A 19,078-nucleotide genomic window follows, 5' to 3' on the forward strand; every position below is an offset into this window, starting at 1 on the left:
ACAGGGGCGTTATTTGTGCTGCACCTTGAATATAATCACATAACCACCACCCCGATGTAGCTATAAAACATTTTGATCTGCTCAAAGAGTTCCCACTTAAGTCCTAGCCAGTATGGCTCAGGTGGTTGGAGCGTGATCCTGTGGCCAAAAGTTTGCAGGTTCGACTCCAGGTCAGGGCATGTGCCTGGGTTGTGGATTCGGACACTGGTCCAGGCATGTACCATTCTCAGTCCAGGCAAGTATGGGAGACAGCCACTCAGTTATTCTCTTTTGCATTGATGTTACTCCTTCTTCCTTCCTCTCTCTCTAAAAGCAATGAAAAAATGTCCTCCAGTGAGGATAAAAAAATAAGAAAAAAGTTGCCACTTAAACTTGCAACTAGTAGATAAATAAGTCCTGAAGATCTAATCCACAGCATAGTGATTACAATCAACAATATTGCATTATAAGCTTTAAAATTGCTATGAAACTAGATCTTAATTGTTCTTGCAACAAAAAAGAATTATGTGATGTGATAGAGGTGTTAGCTGATGCTACAGTGGTTATCATATTACAATATATAAATGTATCCCATCAACACATGGTACATCTTAAACTCACGCAATGTTGTATGACAACTATTTCTCAATTTGAAAAAATGTTCCACTTGCCCCTTTCCAGTCAATGACCACCACTTTCTCCCAAGGGGCAACTAGCGTTCTGATTTTCATTTATAAATAGTTCACATAATGTATGAATTCTTGTGTATAGCTCCTTTCGCTCAACTTTATGTTTCTGAGATTCTCGCAAGTTGTTGCATATCAGTGGTTTCTTCTTTTTTATTACCAAGAAGTATTCCATTGGGTGGATGTACCACAGTTTGTTTATCAATTTACTTGATGGTGAACTGTTGTTTCCAATTTTGTGCTATTAATAAAATTTCTATGAATGTGTACATACAATTCAACATTGTTTTGAGTCCTGAAGAAATGACTGTTTGCAAGCATCTTTTTTCTTTTTATTATCAAACATTTCAAACATACAAATATAGATAACAATAAAAAGAATGCCTGTGTAATTCTCCATTCATTTTTCCCTTTAGACAGACTTTATTTTTTAGAGAAGTTTTAGATTCACAGCAAAATTGAACAGAAAGTACAGAGTTTCTATATGCTCCCTTGACCCCCATTGATGCACAGCCTCCCCCAACTATCAACATCCTCCACCAGTGTGGTACATTGTTATAATTGATGAACGTACACTGACACGTTGTTGTCACCCAAAGTCCATAATCTCTATTAGCATTCACTCTTGGTATCATGCATTCTATAGGATTGGTCAAATGTTTAATGACATGCATCCACCATTAAAGTATAGAGAATAGTTTTGCTGCCCTAAAAATCTTTTTTTCTCTGCTGTTGTAGGAGGCCATTAAGAAGACAATACTGTCAGTTAATCAGAGAACTGGACCTGAGGAAAGAAAGGCTCTTCACCCTTTCCCTTATCCTTGGAATGTGTATCCTGCCCACCATTCCCACAGTGAGAGCTGTTTTCAAAGACGCAGCCTTGCCAGAGAGCAATGTGTTGTTGAGACCATCTGGACACTATACCTGACTGAGCCCAGTTAAACCCCCTATATAAACTTTTAAGATTCTGGCAGGTGGGTGCAAAGATCTACTCATCTTGAAGGCACCCAAGGCAAACCTCATTAAGTTCCTTTGCTTATTAAGCCTGCCACCTACCAATCTGGAGTGGTTTGCCTTTTTCTTTGGTCTCTCTTTTCCCTTCATGCACAGGGGCCAGTTTGAGAACCAACATCTGCCTATTTATCTTTCTCTCCTCACCAAGCCATGGCAACCCCTGAACTTTTTATTGTCTCCAGAGTTTTGCCTTTTCCAGAATGTCATACAGTCAGAAACACAGTATGTTGCATTTTCAGGTTGGCTTCTTTTGCTTAACTATATGCTTTTAAGATTCATCCATACTGTTGCATAGATTGACAGTATATTCCTTTTTAGTAAAAATGATACTCTGTTGTAGGAATGTACCACACAATGTGTTTATCTATTCACATATTGAAGGATATCTTGGCTGTTTCTACTTTTTGGCTATCATTTGTCAAAACTCATAGAATCTTACAGTACAAAGAGTAAACCTTAATATATACAAATTAGGGAAAAATCATTTAGAATATCAAGGGAATCCCAGGATGGAATAAAGACTGTTTCAAAAGAACCTAACTGTATTACAAATGTATGATATAATCTCACTAAATAAGGTAGGGGGAAAAGTGCTAAATTAAGTACCTTCGGAAATTAGTAAAGTCTATAAAACTAAAGGCAAAATAAGCTGTACATAAATACTGAACTCAGCTTGTCAAAGTTGTTTCCCATGTGGACGTGGGTTAACAATTCTGAAACTGCTGAACATCTATATTGGGATTGAACAATAAATAAATGGATAGGGGATGCTAGAAGACATGTTTCTCATGGTTGGACTAGGAGGTTACAGATAAACAAGAGGAAGAGGATAGAATGATCCATATGACGATAGATTAGAGCTGATGACATCACTATGAACTCATTTTTAGCTTAATGTAGATATTGATAGTTACATATAGAAATATTTATTAAAATGTGCATATTCAGGGTAAGTATACATACATTCTAGATGGAGTTTTAAATACCACTAAAGGGCATTATTATAATAATTGGAGAAATTTGAATACCGATTGTAAATTAGATAATAACATTTTAATAAATGTTAAAATATCTTGAGTGTTGTCATTGTATTGTTGTTATGCAGAAGAATGTCTTTGCTTTAGAAAATACATGCTGAAATATTTAGAGATTACATGTAATTTGTTCTCAAATTATTAAGAAAAAATGCATATTTATACATAGATAAAGCAAATGTGGAAATATGCTAACAATTGATAAATGGTATGAGTATATTTGTATTATTCTTGTAACTTAACATACTAAGTGTTTCAATATAAAAGATTACCTGGGAGAACATTCTTGCACATATCTTTTTGGGCTCATGACATTCTAGGTTATATACATAGAAAAAGAATTTCTGAGCCATAAACTATGAGCATCTCCAGCTTTACTAGATATTGCTAAATTACTCTCCAAAGTGGTTGTACCAGCTTATACTTCTACTACATTTCACCACATCTTCACACAACACTCAATTATCATTTATACCAATCTGATGGGTGTAAGATAGTACCTCATGATGATTTTTCTCATTTTATTATGAAAATTAAACATATAATAAATATTTTAAAATTATGCAGTGAATTCAGGTGGTGGTTACATGAGCATTTTGTCCTATTTGCTTTACCACCTATCTATCCTTCCCTCTATCTATAACTCAAAATTAATCATATTTTGTAATATATTACAAGGTAAGTTGAAAACATCAGTACTGTATACTTTACTCCTAAACACTTCAGCATGTATATCATTAACTAGAGTTCAACTTTTGCTCGCAGACTTTTAAGGTAAAATTTATACACTGTGTTATACCCAAACCATAAGTAATATATTCAATGAGTTCTAAGAAATAGATATACGAGGTCTGTCCAGAAAGTATCTTTCCATGTAATATGAAAAAGGGAGACATTTATTGAAGAAGATACAAGAAACATTGTACATAGGGCAATGACACCTCAGTCCCCTTCAAAGTAGGCACCTTGGGACCTCACACATTTCTCCCAATTGCCATTGGCTACCCCGTTGTATTTTTCTGAATCTCCTAAATGGTCTGAAATCTCTTCCCTTTCAAAGGTAATTTTAATTTTGGGAAGAGCCAGAAGTTTCAGGATGACAAATATGGGCTGTAGGGGGGCTGAGTCACCTGGGTAATTTGACGTTTCGCAAAAAAACTCAGCACGAGATGTGATGCATAAATGGGTTCATTGTCATGATGAAGCTGCCAATCAGCAGTTGCTCATAGCTGCAGCCTTCTGAATCATCTGAATAGTTTCTGTGGAAGAATGTTCAAGCTTAATGCAAAATTTGATGCAGATTCATTGCTCTACTCGCTCAGTCACTTTGAATGCAACAGCCACACAGTACACATGCTCACTCAACAGCGTCTACCACCCCCATTGACTACTACTGCGAAGTTGTCATTATTCATGCATGTACATTCCAGTCTACTCTCCTTGGCTGCCAGATTACATCAATGTCATGCAAATTGTTATATTAACAATGGCTGGCATTTCCCAGACAGACCTCATACACTTGTGTAACCCAAACTTCAGTGAAAACATAGAATATTACAGTCCCAATAGATAGTTTCCTAATTCCCCTTCAAATCAATCCCTTGTCTCACTCCCACCAGGTAACCACTATTCTGTATTTGTTTTTCTATGATAGATTAGTTTTCTCTGTTTTAGATATAATATACCTTTTGTGGAAAATTTCTTTCAATCAGCATAATCGTTTAAGTTTTATCCAGATTGTTGCATTTATCACTAGCCTGTTTCTCTTTATTGCTGAGTAGAATGATATTATATGGATATTTAAAAATTTTGTTTATCCATTATTCTAGTGATGGACACTTGATCTCTTTTCAGTTTTTGGTTATTTTGAATAAGGCTGCCATTGTAGAATACGAATAATAACTTCTGGCCAAGATGGAGGTATAGGCAGATATTCTTTGCTTCCTCTCACAACCAAAAGAAAGACAACAACCATTTAAAAACAAAAAAAACAACAAGAACTGCCAGAAAATTGAACTGTATGGAAATCCAACAGCAAAGAAGTTAAAGAAGAAACAGTCATCCAGACTGGTAGGAGGGGCGGACACAGGAAGTAGGGGTGGAGATGGGAACCTGGGGCAGAGACAGGGAGACGAGGATGCATGGCAAGGTGGTAGCTGGAGGACTGGGCTGGTGAGGCACCAGCTGACCAACCAGGCAGCTCCACATTCACTTGGTGATAAACCAGGAGGAAAAACTGGAGAGTGAGACAGACTGCACAACCCAGGGTTCCAGTGCCTGGAAAATAAAGCCTCAAAACCCCTGGCTGTAAAACCCTGTGGGGATTGGGGTAGCAGAAGAAACTACTGGTCTCACAGGAGAGCTTGTTGGAGGGGCCCAGAGGGTCCTACAATGTACACAAGCCCACCCACTCAGGAATCAGCACCAGGAAGAGTGCAATACACATGTGCAAAGAGGGAGAAGTGACTGAAAGTGGGGAGAGAGCCAAGCAGGTGGTATTGTTCCCTCTCGGACTCCTCCCAGACATACAGCACTACAATGCACCAAAATGGGTTGTGCAGCCCTGGTGAATACCAAAGGCTCTGCCCCTTACAATGTAACAGTTGTGCCAAGACAAAGAAATATGGCCCAAATGAAGGAAAAAATCAAAATTCTAGTAGAAGAACTAAGTGACGAAGAGATAGCCAACTATCAGATGCAGAGTTCAAAACACTGGTAATCAGGATGCTCAGAGGAATGATTGAGTATCACCACAAAATAAAGGAAGAAGTGAAGGTTATACATAGTGAAATAAAGAAAAATATAAAGGGAACCAACAGTGTAACTAAGGAAACTGAGACTCAAATCAATGATTTTGAACAAAAGAAGAAATAAACATTCAACTGGAACAGAATGAAGAGACAAGAATTCAAAAACATGGGGAGAGACTTAGGAACATCTGGGACAACTTTAAACATTCTAACATGAAAATCATAGGAGTGCCAGAAGGAGAAAAGAAAAAGCAAGAAATTGAAAACTTATTTGAAAATCTAATGAAAGAAAACTTCCACAATCTGGCAAAGGAAATAGACATACAAGTCCAGGAAGTTCAGAAAATCCCAAACAAATTGAACCCAAAAAGGAACACACCAAGACATATCATAGTTAAATTGCCAAAGATTAAAGATAAGGACAGAATCCTAAAAGCAGCAAGAGAAAAGAAGAGAGTTACCTACAAAGGAGCTCCCATAAGACTATCAGCTGATTTCTCAAAAAAAAAACCTTGCAGACAAGAAGTGGCTAGGAAGAAGTATTCAAAGTCATGAAAGGCGAGGACCTACATCCAAGATTACTCTATCCAGCAAAGCTATCATTTAGAATGGAAGGGCAGAGAAAGCGCTTCCCAGAAAAGGTAAAGTTAAAGGAGTTCATCATCAAGCCCTTATTATATGAAATGTTAAAGGAACTTATCTAAGAAAAAGAGAATATCAAAACTATGAACAGTAAAATGACAACAAACACACAACTATCAACAATTGAACCTAAAAAACAAAAACAAACTAAGCAAACAGCTAGAACAGGAACAGGAGCAAAGAAATGGAGATCACATGGAAGGTTATCAGCGGGGAGGGGGAAGGGAGAGAATGGGGGGGAAAGCACAGAGAATGAGAATAGGAAATGGAGAAGCCAAAGAACTTAAATGAACAGCCCATGGACATGAACTACGGTGGGCGGGGGGGGAATGCTGAAGGGAATGGGAGTACCAGGAGAGGAGGATAAAGGGGACAAAAAAATGGGACAACTGTAATAGCATGATCAATAAAATATACCTTAAAAACATGAATAATAAGAAGGTAATAAATACATATCTATCAACAATTACTTTAAATGAAAATGGATTAAATACTCAATAAAAGAAAAAGACTGCTGTTGTAATGAGGTATAGAGCGTGGGTCCCCTGATAATAGGAGAACACCCCCACAATCCTGCCTTAAGGCAGGAAAGAGGCAGAGAACAGTGGAAAGCATGGCATTTATGGCACGTTGCATTACAAAGTCAGATTAACAGCACATCCCTTCCTGAAGGGAGATCTGCAGAAGCTGAAAAATTCTGTACGTGACTGTGAGAATGTGCACTGGCAGGATGGCTCAGCAGAAAAACTCATGACATAGCCAAAAGGAAGTTGATGCAATGCCTGAGAGTGCTGCAGGGCAGATGCCCACCCCGGATGCCTGTGCATGGCTGGGAACTCTTGCCCTAACTAAAGATGGCAGCCAAAAGAGGGTCAAAGACACTGGTAAAGCTGACAAGAATGGCAGACACTAATGCACCGTAGGAAGAGCCAGGTGTTAGGTCACAAAGGAAGTTCTGAGCGAAGCATTTAAAATTAGGGTGGGCTAAGTAACAGTGGTCTGTCACAAGGTCTGGAGGTTTGCCTGGAGGTCTGCCTGGAGGTCTGTCTGTGGGTCTGCCTGGAGAAGACAGCCACAGAGCTGGTGGAGCTGTGGGGACCTGCCTGGCCAAGCACGCAGACACATCAGAGATGCCTGGAGCTGAACTGTGACTGGGAATGCTGAGCTTCAGACTTCTGCTTTTCTGAAAGATGGTACCTCTGAGTGGCATGTTTTGAAACTGGTCTGGCAAGGCAGAAAGACACAGGGCTATTTGTTTTAGGGCGTTTTTAAAAGGAGCAAGACTCAACAGCAAAAACCTGCCATTATTCTAAATCTGTATAACCTTTAAATAAACAACCCCTTTCCTTTTTCACCAGACTCTTGCCTTGGGAGTCATGCTTCTTAGCAGTGGGCAATCAAATCCCACAGCTGTTCTGGAACAGCATTGGCTGGTTCTATAACACCATGAACAGTCTTATAAGTCTTTTTGTGGACATATGCTTTCATCTCTCTTAGGTTCTTTTTTTTTTTTAAGATTTTATTTATTTTTAGAGAGAGGGGAAGGGAGAAAGAGAGGGGAAGAAACATCAAAGTATGGTTTCTTCTTGCATGCCCCCAACTGGGGACCTGGCCAGCAACCCAGGCACATGCCCTGACTGGAAATTGAACAAACAACCCTTTTTTTCGCAGTCTGGCGCTCAATCCACTGAGCCACACCAGCCAGGGCTCTCTTGGGTTCTTATTGTTTTAATCTGCATGTCTCTGATTACTAGTGAAATTGAACATATTTTCATATTAACCACATTTCATTTTATATATTGTATACTTGTATCTTTTGTTCATTTTCTGTTGAGCTGTTTGTCTTTAATCCTTTTTTGAACAAGAAACTCTATACAGATGCTAATCATGTATCTCTTACATGTTGTAAATATTTACGGTATCTATTCTTATTCAGAAGTTTACATTTAATATAGTTAAATTTACTAATTTTTCCTTTGTGGTTTGTACTTTATACCTCTTGTCTAGGACAGTGATCTTCAGTCTAGGGCACACACATTTCCTAAGGGTATATGAAGACTTTTGAAGGTGTTAAGACTATGGATGTCTTTGAAGGAATCGATTTCCAGATTCTCAATTTCATATCTATTCTTCCCTAAAACTGAAATTTTTCAAAATGCTTGTGTGGTGGCTTCATTCTGGATCTCTTTTTCCACCTTTCCTCTCACACTTACCTGCATGCTTTCGCCCCAACCTCAATCTTAGTAATGTCTTTTTTCTTTTTTCTTTTTTTGGGGGCCCAAGTATAAAACCTCTGGTGACCAAAACAAAGAGGCAAATCAAAATATCAGTGTTAAAAGCGTACATACTGTATCTGTATGAAATGATAGAATGGAGAATCTGAATTTACAGTGGAAAAAAATCCTAACAGTAGTTGCTTCTCGGGTGGGAATGAAGATTGACTACCTCAAGAAAATAAAAGCAAATAATATGCATGTTGAAATACTTAGGAGTAAAGTGTCTGAAACTTCCTTTGAAATGCATAAAAATATAAAATGGATTAATGGATGGATAAGGAAATGGGTAGATGGAAAGACAAGTAATAAAGCATAGCAAAATGTTAATGGCAGAATCCAGGTACCAAGGATATGGACATTTGTGTACAATTCTTTCAACTTCTCCATTTGTTTAATTTTTTAAAAAATAACATGTTGAGGAGGAAGACAAAAAAATACTAATGTTGAGGAAGCCTCCACTAATCTACTAATGTCTCTTGTTCTGCTCCTGAGAGATGGGTCCATAAGAACAAAGCAATGAGAGCTTTGGTAAGAAATACTGAAGGGGCAGTGCCTGATTTCATGTAGGCAATAAATTCATGGCAAGACTCTCTGACTCACCTACCTTAGAATTAGAATTCAGAAATGAGATACTTGTTACAAGGAATGCATTAACACATTTTCTTTAAATTAAAAAACAAAGTCAGACTTTTTAAAAAAGTAGGATTGACTCTACCAATTACATTATATGGTGGCCATTTTCCATAACTTGAATGAACCTAAATCAACAGCTCCAAAATGTTTTGATGAAAATATATTTAGAGAACAAGATAAAATAGAAGCATTTGATTTAAAATACTTACCGTGTTGGCAAAAATTCATTCAAATTAACAATATTTTTATTTTCCCAACCCTTTCTGAGTATATCAAATTCAATAAGATACCCCTAGGTGAAAACGTAAGCTCGTATAGTTACTAGTTATCTAAATTGACTTTTTGGTATAGTTCCTAGAAATTGAAAAAGCGAATGACTCTAGTGCATAAAAAATCCTTTGGCAAGTCAGGTGGTTTCTATTTTTTTCCTTTCAACAAATTTGAAGGAAAATCGAATCAGGTAATGTGACAATAGATCATAAAAAGACATTTCTGATAGATCACTGTGTGGTTTTTGGCAAACAGCTCAGAGTTAAATAATTAAATTACATTCTATTAGAATGCTATTTATATTTTCATATTCTTTTTTCAATTTTTAAACTGTGTTTATTGATTTTAGAGAGAGAGGAAGGAACAAAGAGAGACATTGAAGTGAAAGGTTACCTCCCATATACACCCTAGCCTGGGATAAAACCTGCAACTTAGGCATGGTCTCTGATTGGGAATCGAACCCCCAACCTTTTGGTGTATGGGATGATGTTCCAACCAACTGAGCCACACTTGCTAGGGCATATTCTAATATTCTTATATGTTTGAAGAAGTTTCCCCATGTGTAGATGTATAAAAATAAAAACAGAAATAAAATTGATACTGAACTCTTATTCTAGTAACAAGTAGTATCAATCCATACATATATGAGAGGGAACAATAATGCAACTCATTCAAGATTGCATTTCTAATTAAATTTGACTTTTTATGTTTTCCATTCATTTATCAAAAGGTATAAGATATTTATGTTTTGTGCAATTTTATACCAATAATGATGATTACAATAACTCAATCCAGAAAAAAATTTAATAGCTAAAAACTTATGTTTTTTTAATTAATTTTATTGCATTTTTTCCATTACCATTTAGTCCCCTTATACCTCCTCCCTCCTCCCACAATCACCACACTGTTGTCCATGTCCATGAGTTCTTTTTCCTTTTTTGCTCCATCACTCCACCCCTTATTTTTCCTTCCCCAATAGCTGTCATCCTGCATTCTATCGATGAGTCTGTCTCTATTTTGCTTGTTAGTTCAGGGTTTTTTTTATTAGATTCCACATATGAGTGAAATCATATGGTATTTGTCTTTCTCTGACTGCCTTATTTGACTTAGCATAATGTTCTCCAGCTCCATCCATACTATTGCAAAGTGCAGTAGTTCTTTTTTTCTTTCTGCTGCGTAATATTCCATTGTGTAAATGTACCATCGTTTTTTGATCCACTCATCTACTGATGGGCATTTAGGTTGCTTCCAACACTTGGCTATTGTCAACTGTGCTGCTATGAACATTGGGGTGCATAGGTTCTTTTGATTTGGCGTTTTGGTATTCTTAGGGTATAGTCCAAGCAGGGGAATCACTGGATCAAAAGGCAGTTTCATTTTCAGCTTTGTGAGGAAATTGCACCCTGCTTTCCACAGTGGCTGCACCAGTCTGCATTCCCACCAGCAGTGTACTAGGGTTCCCTTTTCTCCACAGCCTCGCCAGCACCTGTTGTTTGTGGATCTGTTTATGATGGTCATTCTGACCGGTGTCAGGTGGTACCTCATGGTGGTTTTGATCTGCATTTCTCTGATGATTAGTGATGCCAAGCATCCTTTCAAATGTCTCTGGGCCCTCTGTATTTCTTCCTTGGAAAAGCATCTGCCCAGGTCCTTTGCCCATTTTTTGATTGGGTCGTTTGTCTGCTTGGAGTGGAGTCGAGTGAGTTCTTTATATATCTTGGAGATCAAACCTCTATCTGATGTGTCATTAGAAAATATATTTTCCCATAGGGTTGGCTCCCTTTTCATTTTGCTGATGTTTTCTTTTGCCGTGCAGAAGCTTCTTATTTTGATGAGGTCCCACTTGTTTATTCTTTCTAATAGCTAAAAACTTATTTTTACAGGGTGATCAATAAGACATTTAGGCATAAAATTACATCACATTAAGATATGATTTTATGGGGAAGTGAAATGGAAAAAATTAATTAAAGGCAAATATATATACATTTTCTGGTTGTTAAAGAAAAGCTTATTCTTTTAATTTTCAAAAGGACGGTGGGTATCAAATTACTATGTATTTCTATTTCATTTAAAATAATTATGGAAAATAACAAAAAAGATGTGTTTGAGTTTTCTACTAATATTTACAATAGATTGAAAATTACAGCCTTTCTAATCATTTTAACTTATAATGTAAACATTCTTATGTCACATTAAACATGTAAAAGAAGATTTATAATTTTTCAAAAAAAAATTTAGGGATATCAGAGCAAAAAGTATGAAAACCATTACAAATCTTTTTCTATTCCATAATGAAATTATATTCCACTAAACTGTCTTTAAAAATTGTTAAGTTTTGCCTTTTACATTTATACCTCGAATCAACCTGGAATTGAATTTTAAAGGATATCAAGTGGAGAAATATCTCCCCCCAACGATCAAACATAGTGCAGATAGACACAGCGGCATTTCTTGACTAACCCATTCATTCTTTCCTCACTAATTTGTATTGCTACCTTGGTCATATATCAATTTTCCATATAGAAACATGTGGGTCTATTTCAGTCATTACTTTCTGTTTCATTGGCCTCTTTGCCTATGTGTGAACCACATCACGTTGTCTAAATCACAATAGCTTTCATAATACATCTTGATATCTAGAAGGATAAGTCTCCCTGCCCTGTGCCTCTTCCTCGAAATAGTCTGCTATACCTGACTATTTGTTCTTCCGTAGGAATTTTAGAATTATTTGTCAAATTCCATTAAAAAACCTCTGTTGCGAGTCCCTGGAGGAGAGACCAGTGACAGGATTAACCGGAGAGTCCTGGAGCTGACTTCCTCCCATTTCCGTAGTCCCCACTTGGCGAGGGCAAGCAACACACCCAAAGAGCAAAAAGCAGGGAAAGCACACAATAGAAGACCCTAAACTGACCAGTGCCGCCTGCAAGGGGGGCCAGACAAGTAGGCGAGGTCGCGAATAAGCCCCCTCGTCTGGGGCAAGCACGCGCAAGCCCAGGTGGGTGGGAGATCCTGCCACACTGGGGAGCGCGCTCAAGGAGCCAGCGTGAGACTGCAGAGCGATCCAAAGAAATAGTCCATCCCTGACCAAAGGGGTCACAGAGCTGCCCCAAGCAGGAGTCAGACACAGACAGTAGACTCCTGGAAAGCTCAAACAAATGACCCAAGGTCATATAGGGTCAACAACTGACATCATCAGAGGCAGGCCCAGAAAGAAAAGTAAAGGGAAAAATAAATAAAAAATAAATAAAAAGACCCACCTACTACCATAGAAGTTTAATCCACAAAGTCAGGAAATCCAGACAGCCCAATTGAAGCAGAAGCAAAAATAAATAAATAAATAAATAAATAAATTACTTAACAGACTCTCACAAAAATGGGAAGAAAAAGAAGTTGCCCCTAAATGAGTGAAAAAGGGGACGCCCCACAGGGAGAGCTAAATGAAATAGAGGCAAGGGAACTATCAGATATGGAATTCAAAACAATGGTTCTAAGGAAGCTCAATGAGCTCAGCCAGCTCAAAGAGAACTATGAGAAACTGCAGAGAAACTATCAGGATCTTACAGCAAACTATATCACCCTGGAAAAGGACATAGAAACTATCAAGAAGACACAAGAGGATATGAAGAATACCATTTCTGAATTGAAGAACACAGTAGAAGGAATCCAAAGCAGGCTGGATGAAGCTGAGGATCGAATCAGTGAGATGGAGGACAAGGTAGAAAAAAGCTCCCAGAAAGAACAAGAAATGGAAAAAAGACTAAAAAAGAATGAAGAGGCATTTAGGGAAATGCAGGACAACCTGAAACGCAATAATATCCGTATAATAGGGATACCAGAAGGAGAAGAAGAGGAGCAAGGGATAGAGAACCTCATCGAAAAAGTAATGATGGAAAATTTCCCTAATTTGAGGAGAGAAAGGCTCTCATGGATCCAGGAGGCACAGAGGACCCCACTCAAGAGGTACTCAAAGAGGTCCACTCCAAGGCACATCATCATTAAAATGGCAACTATCAAAGACAAAGAGAGAATCCTCAAGGCAGCAAGGGAGAAGGAGAAAGTAGCATACAAGGGGGCCCCGTTACGGCTAGGAGCTGACTTCTCAACAGAAACACTACCAGCCAGAAGGGAATGGCAACAAATATTCCAAGTTATGAAAAGCAAGGGCCTACAGCCAACGCTGCTCTACCCAGCAAGGCTCTCAATCAAAATAGAAGGGGAAATAAGGAGTTTCCCAGAGAATAGTAGGCTAAAAGAATACATCTCTACCAAACCAGCACTCCAAGATATGCTAAGGGGACTGGTTTAAGCAGATGAAGGAAAAGAATGAGACAGAGAGGAACACAGGTACAAAGAGAAAAGATGAGTAAGTTTCTATCAGTAATATCTCTCAATGTGAATGGATTAAATGCCCCAATCAAAACACACAGGGTAGCTGAATGGATAAGAAAACATGACCCACACATATGCTGCCTACAAGAGACCCACCTCAGAACAGGAGACCTACACAGATTGAAAGTAAAGGGATGGAAAAAAATATTCCAAGCAAATGGGCAAGAGAAAAAGGCCGGGGTTGCCATACTTGTATCAGACAAAGTAGATTTCAAAACAAAGGCCATAAAAAGAGACCCAGAGGGGCATTTTATAATACTTAAAGGAAGAATCTATCAAGAAGACATCAACATTGTAAACTTATATGCTCCCAATATAGGAGCCCCCAAGTTTATAAGGAAATTGTTGGATGACTTCAAAAAAGATATAGACAGCAACACACTGATAGTAGGGAATTTCAACACCCCACTGTCAAAAATGGACAGATCTTCCAAACAAAACATTAATAAACATATTGTGGCACTAAATGACACACTGAATCAAAGAGGCTTAACTGACATATATAGAACCTTACATCCCAAAGAAGAAAAATACACATTCTTTTCAAATGCTCATGGCAGTTTTTCAAAGATAGACCACATGATAGGACACAAAGCAAGCCTCAGCAAATTCAGGAAAATCGAAATAATACCAAACTTTTTCTCGGACCACCAGGGCTTGAAACTGGAAATCAACATCAAAGAGAAACTTCAAAAACTTGCAAACTCATGGAGACTGAACTGTAGACTATTAAAAAATGAATGGGTTAATAATGAGATAAGAGAAGAAATCAAAAAATTTCTGGAAACACATGAAAATGAACAGACAACAGTCCAAAACCCATGGGACACAGCAAAGGCAGTCCTAAGAGGGAAGTTCACAGCAATGCAGGCTTACCTAAAAAAGATAGAAACATTTCAAATAAAAGACCTAACACTACAACTTCAAGAATTGGAGAAACAACAACAAATAAATCCCAGAGCCAGTAGAAGGAAGAAAATAGTCAAGATTAGAGCAGAACTGAATGACATAGAGAAGAAAAGAACAATTCAGAGGATCAACCAATCCAGAAGCTGGTTCTTTGAAAAGACAAATAAAATTGACAAGCCTTTAAACAGACTCATCAAGAAAAAAAGGGAGAGGACCCAAATTAATAATATCAGAAATGAAAGAGGAGAAATAACAACTGATAACACAGAAATACAAAGGATTGTCAGAAACTACTATATGCCAAGAAATTTGAAAATCTTGATGAAATGGACAAATTTTTAGAAAAGTATAATCTTCCAACACTGAAGGAGGAAGAATGCTTGAACAGACCAATAACAGCTGGGGAAATTGAAGCAGTCATCAAGAATCTCCCAGCACACAAAAGCCCAGGGCCGGACGGTTTCCCAGGAGAATTTTACAAAACATTTAAGGAAGAGCTAACCCCTAGCCTTCTCAGACTATTCCAAAAAATCCAAGAGGAGGGAAGACTCCCACACTCTTTCTATGAGGCCAGCATCACCCTGATCCCAGAACCAGATAAAGACCCTACCAAGAAAAAAAACTACAGGCCAATTTCGCTGATGAACATAGATGCTAAAATCCTCAACAAAATATTGGCAAACCACATCCAGCAATACATTAAAAAGATTATCCACCACGATCAAGTGGAATTCATCCCAGGGATGCAAGGATGGTTCAATATACGCAAATCAGTAAACGTGATACATCACATAACTAAAAGAAAAGACAAAAACCACATGATCATCTCGATAGATGCAGAAAAAGCATTCGATAAGATACAGCACCCATTTATGATCAAAACACTCAGCAAAATGGGAATAAAAGGGGCATTCCTCCACGTAATAAAGGCCATATATGAAAAACCGACAGCCAATATCATACTCAATGGGCAAAAACTGAAAGCTTTCCCACTAAGATCGGGAACACGCCAAGGATGTCCGCTCTCACCGCTTCTTTTCAACATCATGTTGGAAGTCCTAGCCACAGCAGTCAGACAAGAGAAAGAGATAAAAGGCATCCAAATAGGAAAGGAGGAAGTAAAGCTATCATTGTTTGCAGATGACATGATAGTGTACATAGAGAAGCCTGTAGACTCTACCAAAAAACTTGTCAACCTATTAAGTGAATTTGGCAAAACAGCAGGATACAAAGTCAACATTCAGAAATCAAAGGCATTTTTGTACACCAGCAATGCAATAGAAGAAGAAGAAATCAGGAAAAAAATACCATTCGATATAGCAAGAAGAAAAATAAAGTACCTAGGAATAAATTTAACCAAGGAGGTAAAAGACCTGTGTGCAGAAAACTATACAACACTGAAGAAAGAAATTAAGGAAGACCCAAATAAATGGAAGCATATACCATGCTCATGGATTGGAAGAATTAAGATCATCAAAATGTCCATACTACCCAAAGCAATTTATAGATTCAACGCAATCCCTATTAAGATACCAATGACGTATTTCACAGAAATAGAACAGACATTTCAAAAATTTATATGGAACCATAAACGACCCCGAATAGCCGTAGCAATTTGGAGAAAGAAAAACAAAGTAGGAGGGATCAAAATACCGGACATCAAACTGTACTACAAAGCCACTATACTCAAAACAATCTGGTACTGGCACAAGAACAGATCCATAGACCAGTGGAAGAGAATAGAAAGCCCAGAAATAAGCCCAGGTCTCTATGGGCATCTAATATTTGACAAAGGGGGCAGAAGCATAAAATGGAGCAATAATAGCCTCTTCAACAAATGGTGTTGGGAGAGCTGGACAGCTACATGCAAAAAATTGAAATTGGATCATCACCTGACACCATACACAAAAATAAACTCAAGGTGGATAAAAGACTTAAATATAAGTCGCAACACCATAAAAGTCCTAGAGGAGAACATTGGCAGGAAACTCTCAGATATCCCACACAGCAATTTTTTCACCGATATGTCTCCTTAAGCAAGGAACAAAAAGGAAAGAATAAACAAGTGGGACCTCATCAAAATAAGAAGCTTCTGCACGGTGAAAGAAAACATCAGCAAAATGAAAAGGGAGCCAGCCGTATGGGAAAATATATTTGTTAATGACACATCAGATAGAGGTTTGGTCTCCAAGATATATAAAGAACTCACTCAACTCCACTCCAAGAAGACAAACGACCCAATCAAAAAATGGGCAAAGGACCTGGGCAGATGCTTTCCAAGGAAGAAATACAGAGGGCCCAGAGACATTTGAAAGTACGCTCAGCATCACTAATCATTAGAGAAATGCAGATCAAAACCACCATGAGGTACCACCTGACACCGGTCAGAATGACCATCATAAACAGATCCACAAACAACAGGTGCTGGCGAGGCTGTGGAGAAAAGGGAACCCTGGTACACTGCTGGTGGGAATGCAGACTGGTGCAGCCACTGTGGAAAGCAGTGTGGAATTTCCTCACAAAGCTGAAAATGAAACTGCCTTTTGATCCAGTGATTCCCCTGCTTGGACTATACCCTAAGAATACCAAAACGCCAAATCAAAAGAACCTATGCACCCCAATGTTCATAGCAGCACAGTTGACAATAGCCAAGTGTTGGAAGCAAACTAAATGCCCATCAGTAGATGAGTGGATCAAAAAACGATGGTACATTTACACAATGGAATATTACGCAGCAGAAAGAAAAAAAGAACTACTAAACTTCGCGACAGCATGGATGGAACTGGAGAGAATTATGTTAAGTGAAATAAGCCAGGGGGTGAAAGACAAATACCATATGATCTCACCTATAAGTGGAACGAGCCAACAATACAAAGATGCAAGGAAAATAAGACCAGCAACACTGGAAAGAAAAGAAATCAACAGACAAGAGGGAGGGAGGGAGGGGGGCGGGGACAAGGAAGGGAAGGGGAAAATCAAGGAACATATAGCAAGAACTTATGGACAAAACCAAAGGGGAAGAGCTGAGGGAGGGAAGGAGGGAGGGGGCAAGGGAAAGTGGTGGGGGGAAGACAGAGACAAATGTATTTGAAAAAAAATAAATTAGAAAAGAAACAAACCTCTGTTGCAATATTTGTTGGAATTGCACAGGATCTATATTTAGATTTGTTTGGAAAAAATATCTTTATGATATTGAATTTTCTAATTCATGAGTATTGTGGTGGCAAGGACAGTTAGTTGTCTACCCAATACCCATCCTCTTTTCCTTCCTTATAGAACCCTGATTTATTTTGGGTGGTAATGTGTCCAGATGAAAGAATACACTTTCCACTCTCCCTTGCATGTAGAAGTAACCAATAGGGTGTGAATACAAATTCGATAAAACTTCTGGAAAGATTTTTTAAATGGACTTGTCTTAGATATGAAGCCATCATTCATCCATAGCTTCCTCCATTCACTCACAAATATCCTCTCTTCACAATTCTTGAAATCACGTCTTTACACTCCGTTCACGTTGCCACTGGTTCTTCTGGAAACTCATTTCCTGTAATCCCCTCCTAAGACATTTCGCCACCCCCACCCCCAACCCACCCTCCCACGCTGCACTGACCCCATTCTCAATATTACTACACCAGGGTGATTTTTCTAAAATCTAATTCTGATCATTTCACTACCCTACTTAAAACTCTTCTGATGGTTTTTCTACCTTCAGAAGTGGTTTTCAAATCTAACTGCACCAGAATCATCTAGGGGGTATGAGGAAGCTTCATATTTTCCCAAAACATAGCCAAGATTTACTGACTCAATCTGTAGAGCAAGGAGTGTCCAAGAATTAGTAGTTTTGCAAAGCTCTTCAGGTGGCCAGCCTTCCAGCGACAGTGACCCAAGGTGGCAGCCACCACAGGCTTGGGGTAAAGTCCCTTGTAATTTCCAACTGTGGGAAGAAAGGCCAAAAAGGAGTAGTAGATGGCACAGTTAGCTGGGGTCTAGAAGATGATGAAGACATGACACTTACAAGATGGACAGGGCCTCCAAGAATAATTTATGAAAACCTAATATATAGTCTTAAAATAGAATGTGGCCCTAAATACCCAGAAGCACCCCTCTTTGTAAGATTTCTAACAAAAATTAATATGAATAAGGTTAATAGTTATAATGGAGTGGTGGACCCAAGAGCCAAATCGGTGTTAGCAAAATGGCAGAATTCACATGGCATTAAAGTTGTCCTGAAGGAGCTTCAGTGCCTAATGATCTAAAGAAAATATGAAACCTCCTCAGCCACCTGAAGAGAATGTTACAGCAATTAATCAAAAGGAAAACCACAGGCTCTTCTCCTTTCCCCATGTGATTTAAACACTCTTCATTTTCCACGGTAGTACATTTCCATGATATGTCTTATAGACCTCAAAGTACTGGAAAGAAAGCTCCCATTCAAAATCAACTTAGACTTCCAGTCAAGATGGCAGCATAGGTAAACACGGCTCACCTCCAAGCAT

General features: G+C 38.3%; 1 protein-coding gene across 1 annotated transcript; it reads left to right on the plus strand.

Annotated features, from left to right (window-relative positions):
- The first annotated feature begins 18,586 nt into the window (after positions 1-18,586).
- On the plus strand, positions 18,587-18,838 carry LOC129073285 (ubiquitin-conjugating enzyme E2 variant 1-like). The gene has a single exon (XM_054576943.1). The coding sequence runs from the start codon at positions 18,587-18,589 to the stop codon at positions 18,836-18,838; it is 252 nt and encodes an 83-aa protein (XP_054432918.1).
- Positions 18,839-19,078: the final 240 nt, after the last annotated feature.

The sequence above is a fragment of the Pteronotus mesoamericanus genome, unplaced genomic scaffold (assembly GCF_021234165.1).
Source record: "Pteronotus mesoamericanus isolate MK-2021 breed Mesoamerican mustached bat unplaced genomic scaffold, CSHL_Meso_final contig_40, whole genome shotgun sequence".
NCBI classification, from domain to species: domain Eukaryota; kingdom Metazoa; phylum Chordata; class Mammalia; order Chiroptera; family Mormoopidae; genus Pteronotus; species Pteronotus mesoamericanus.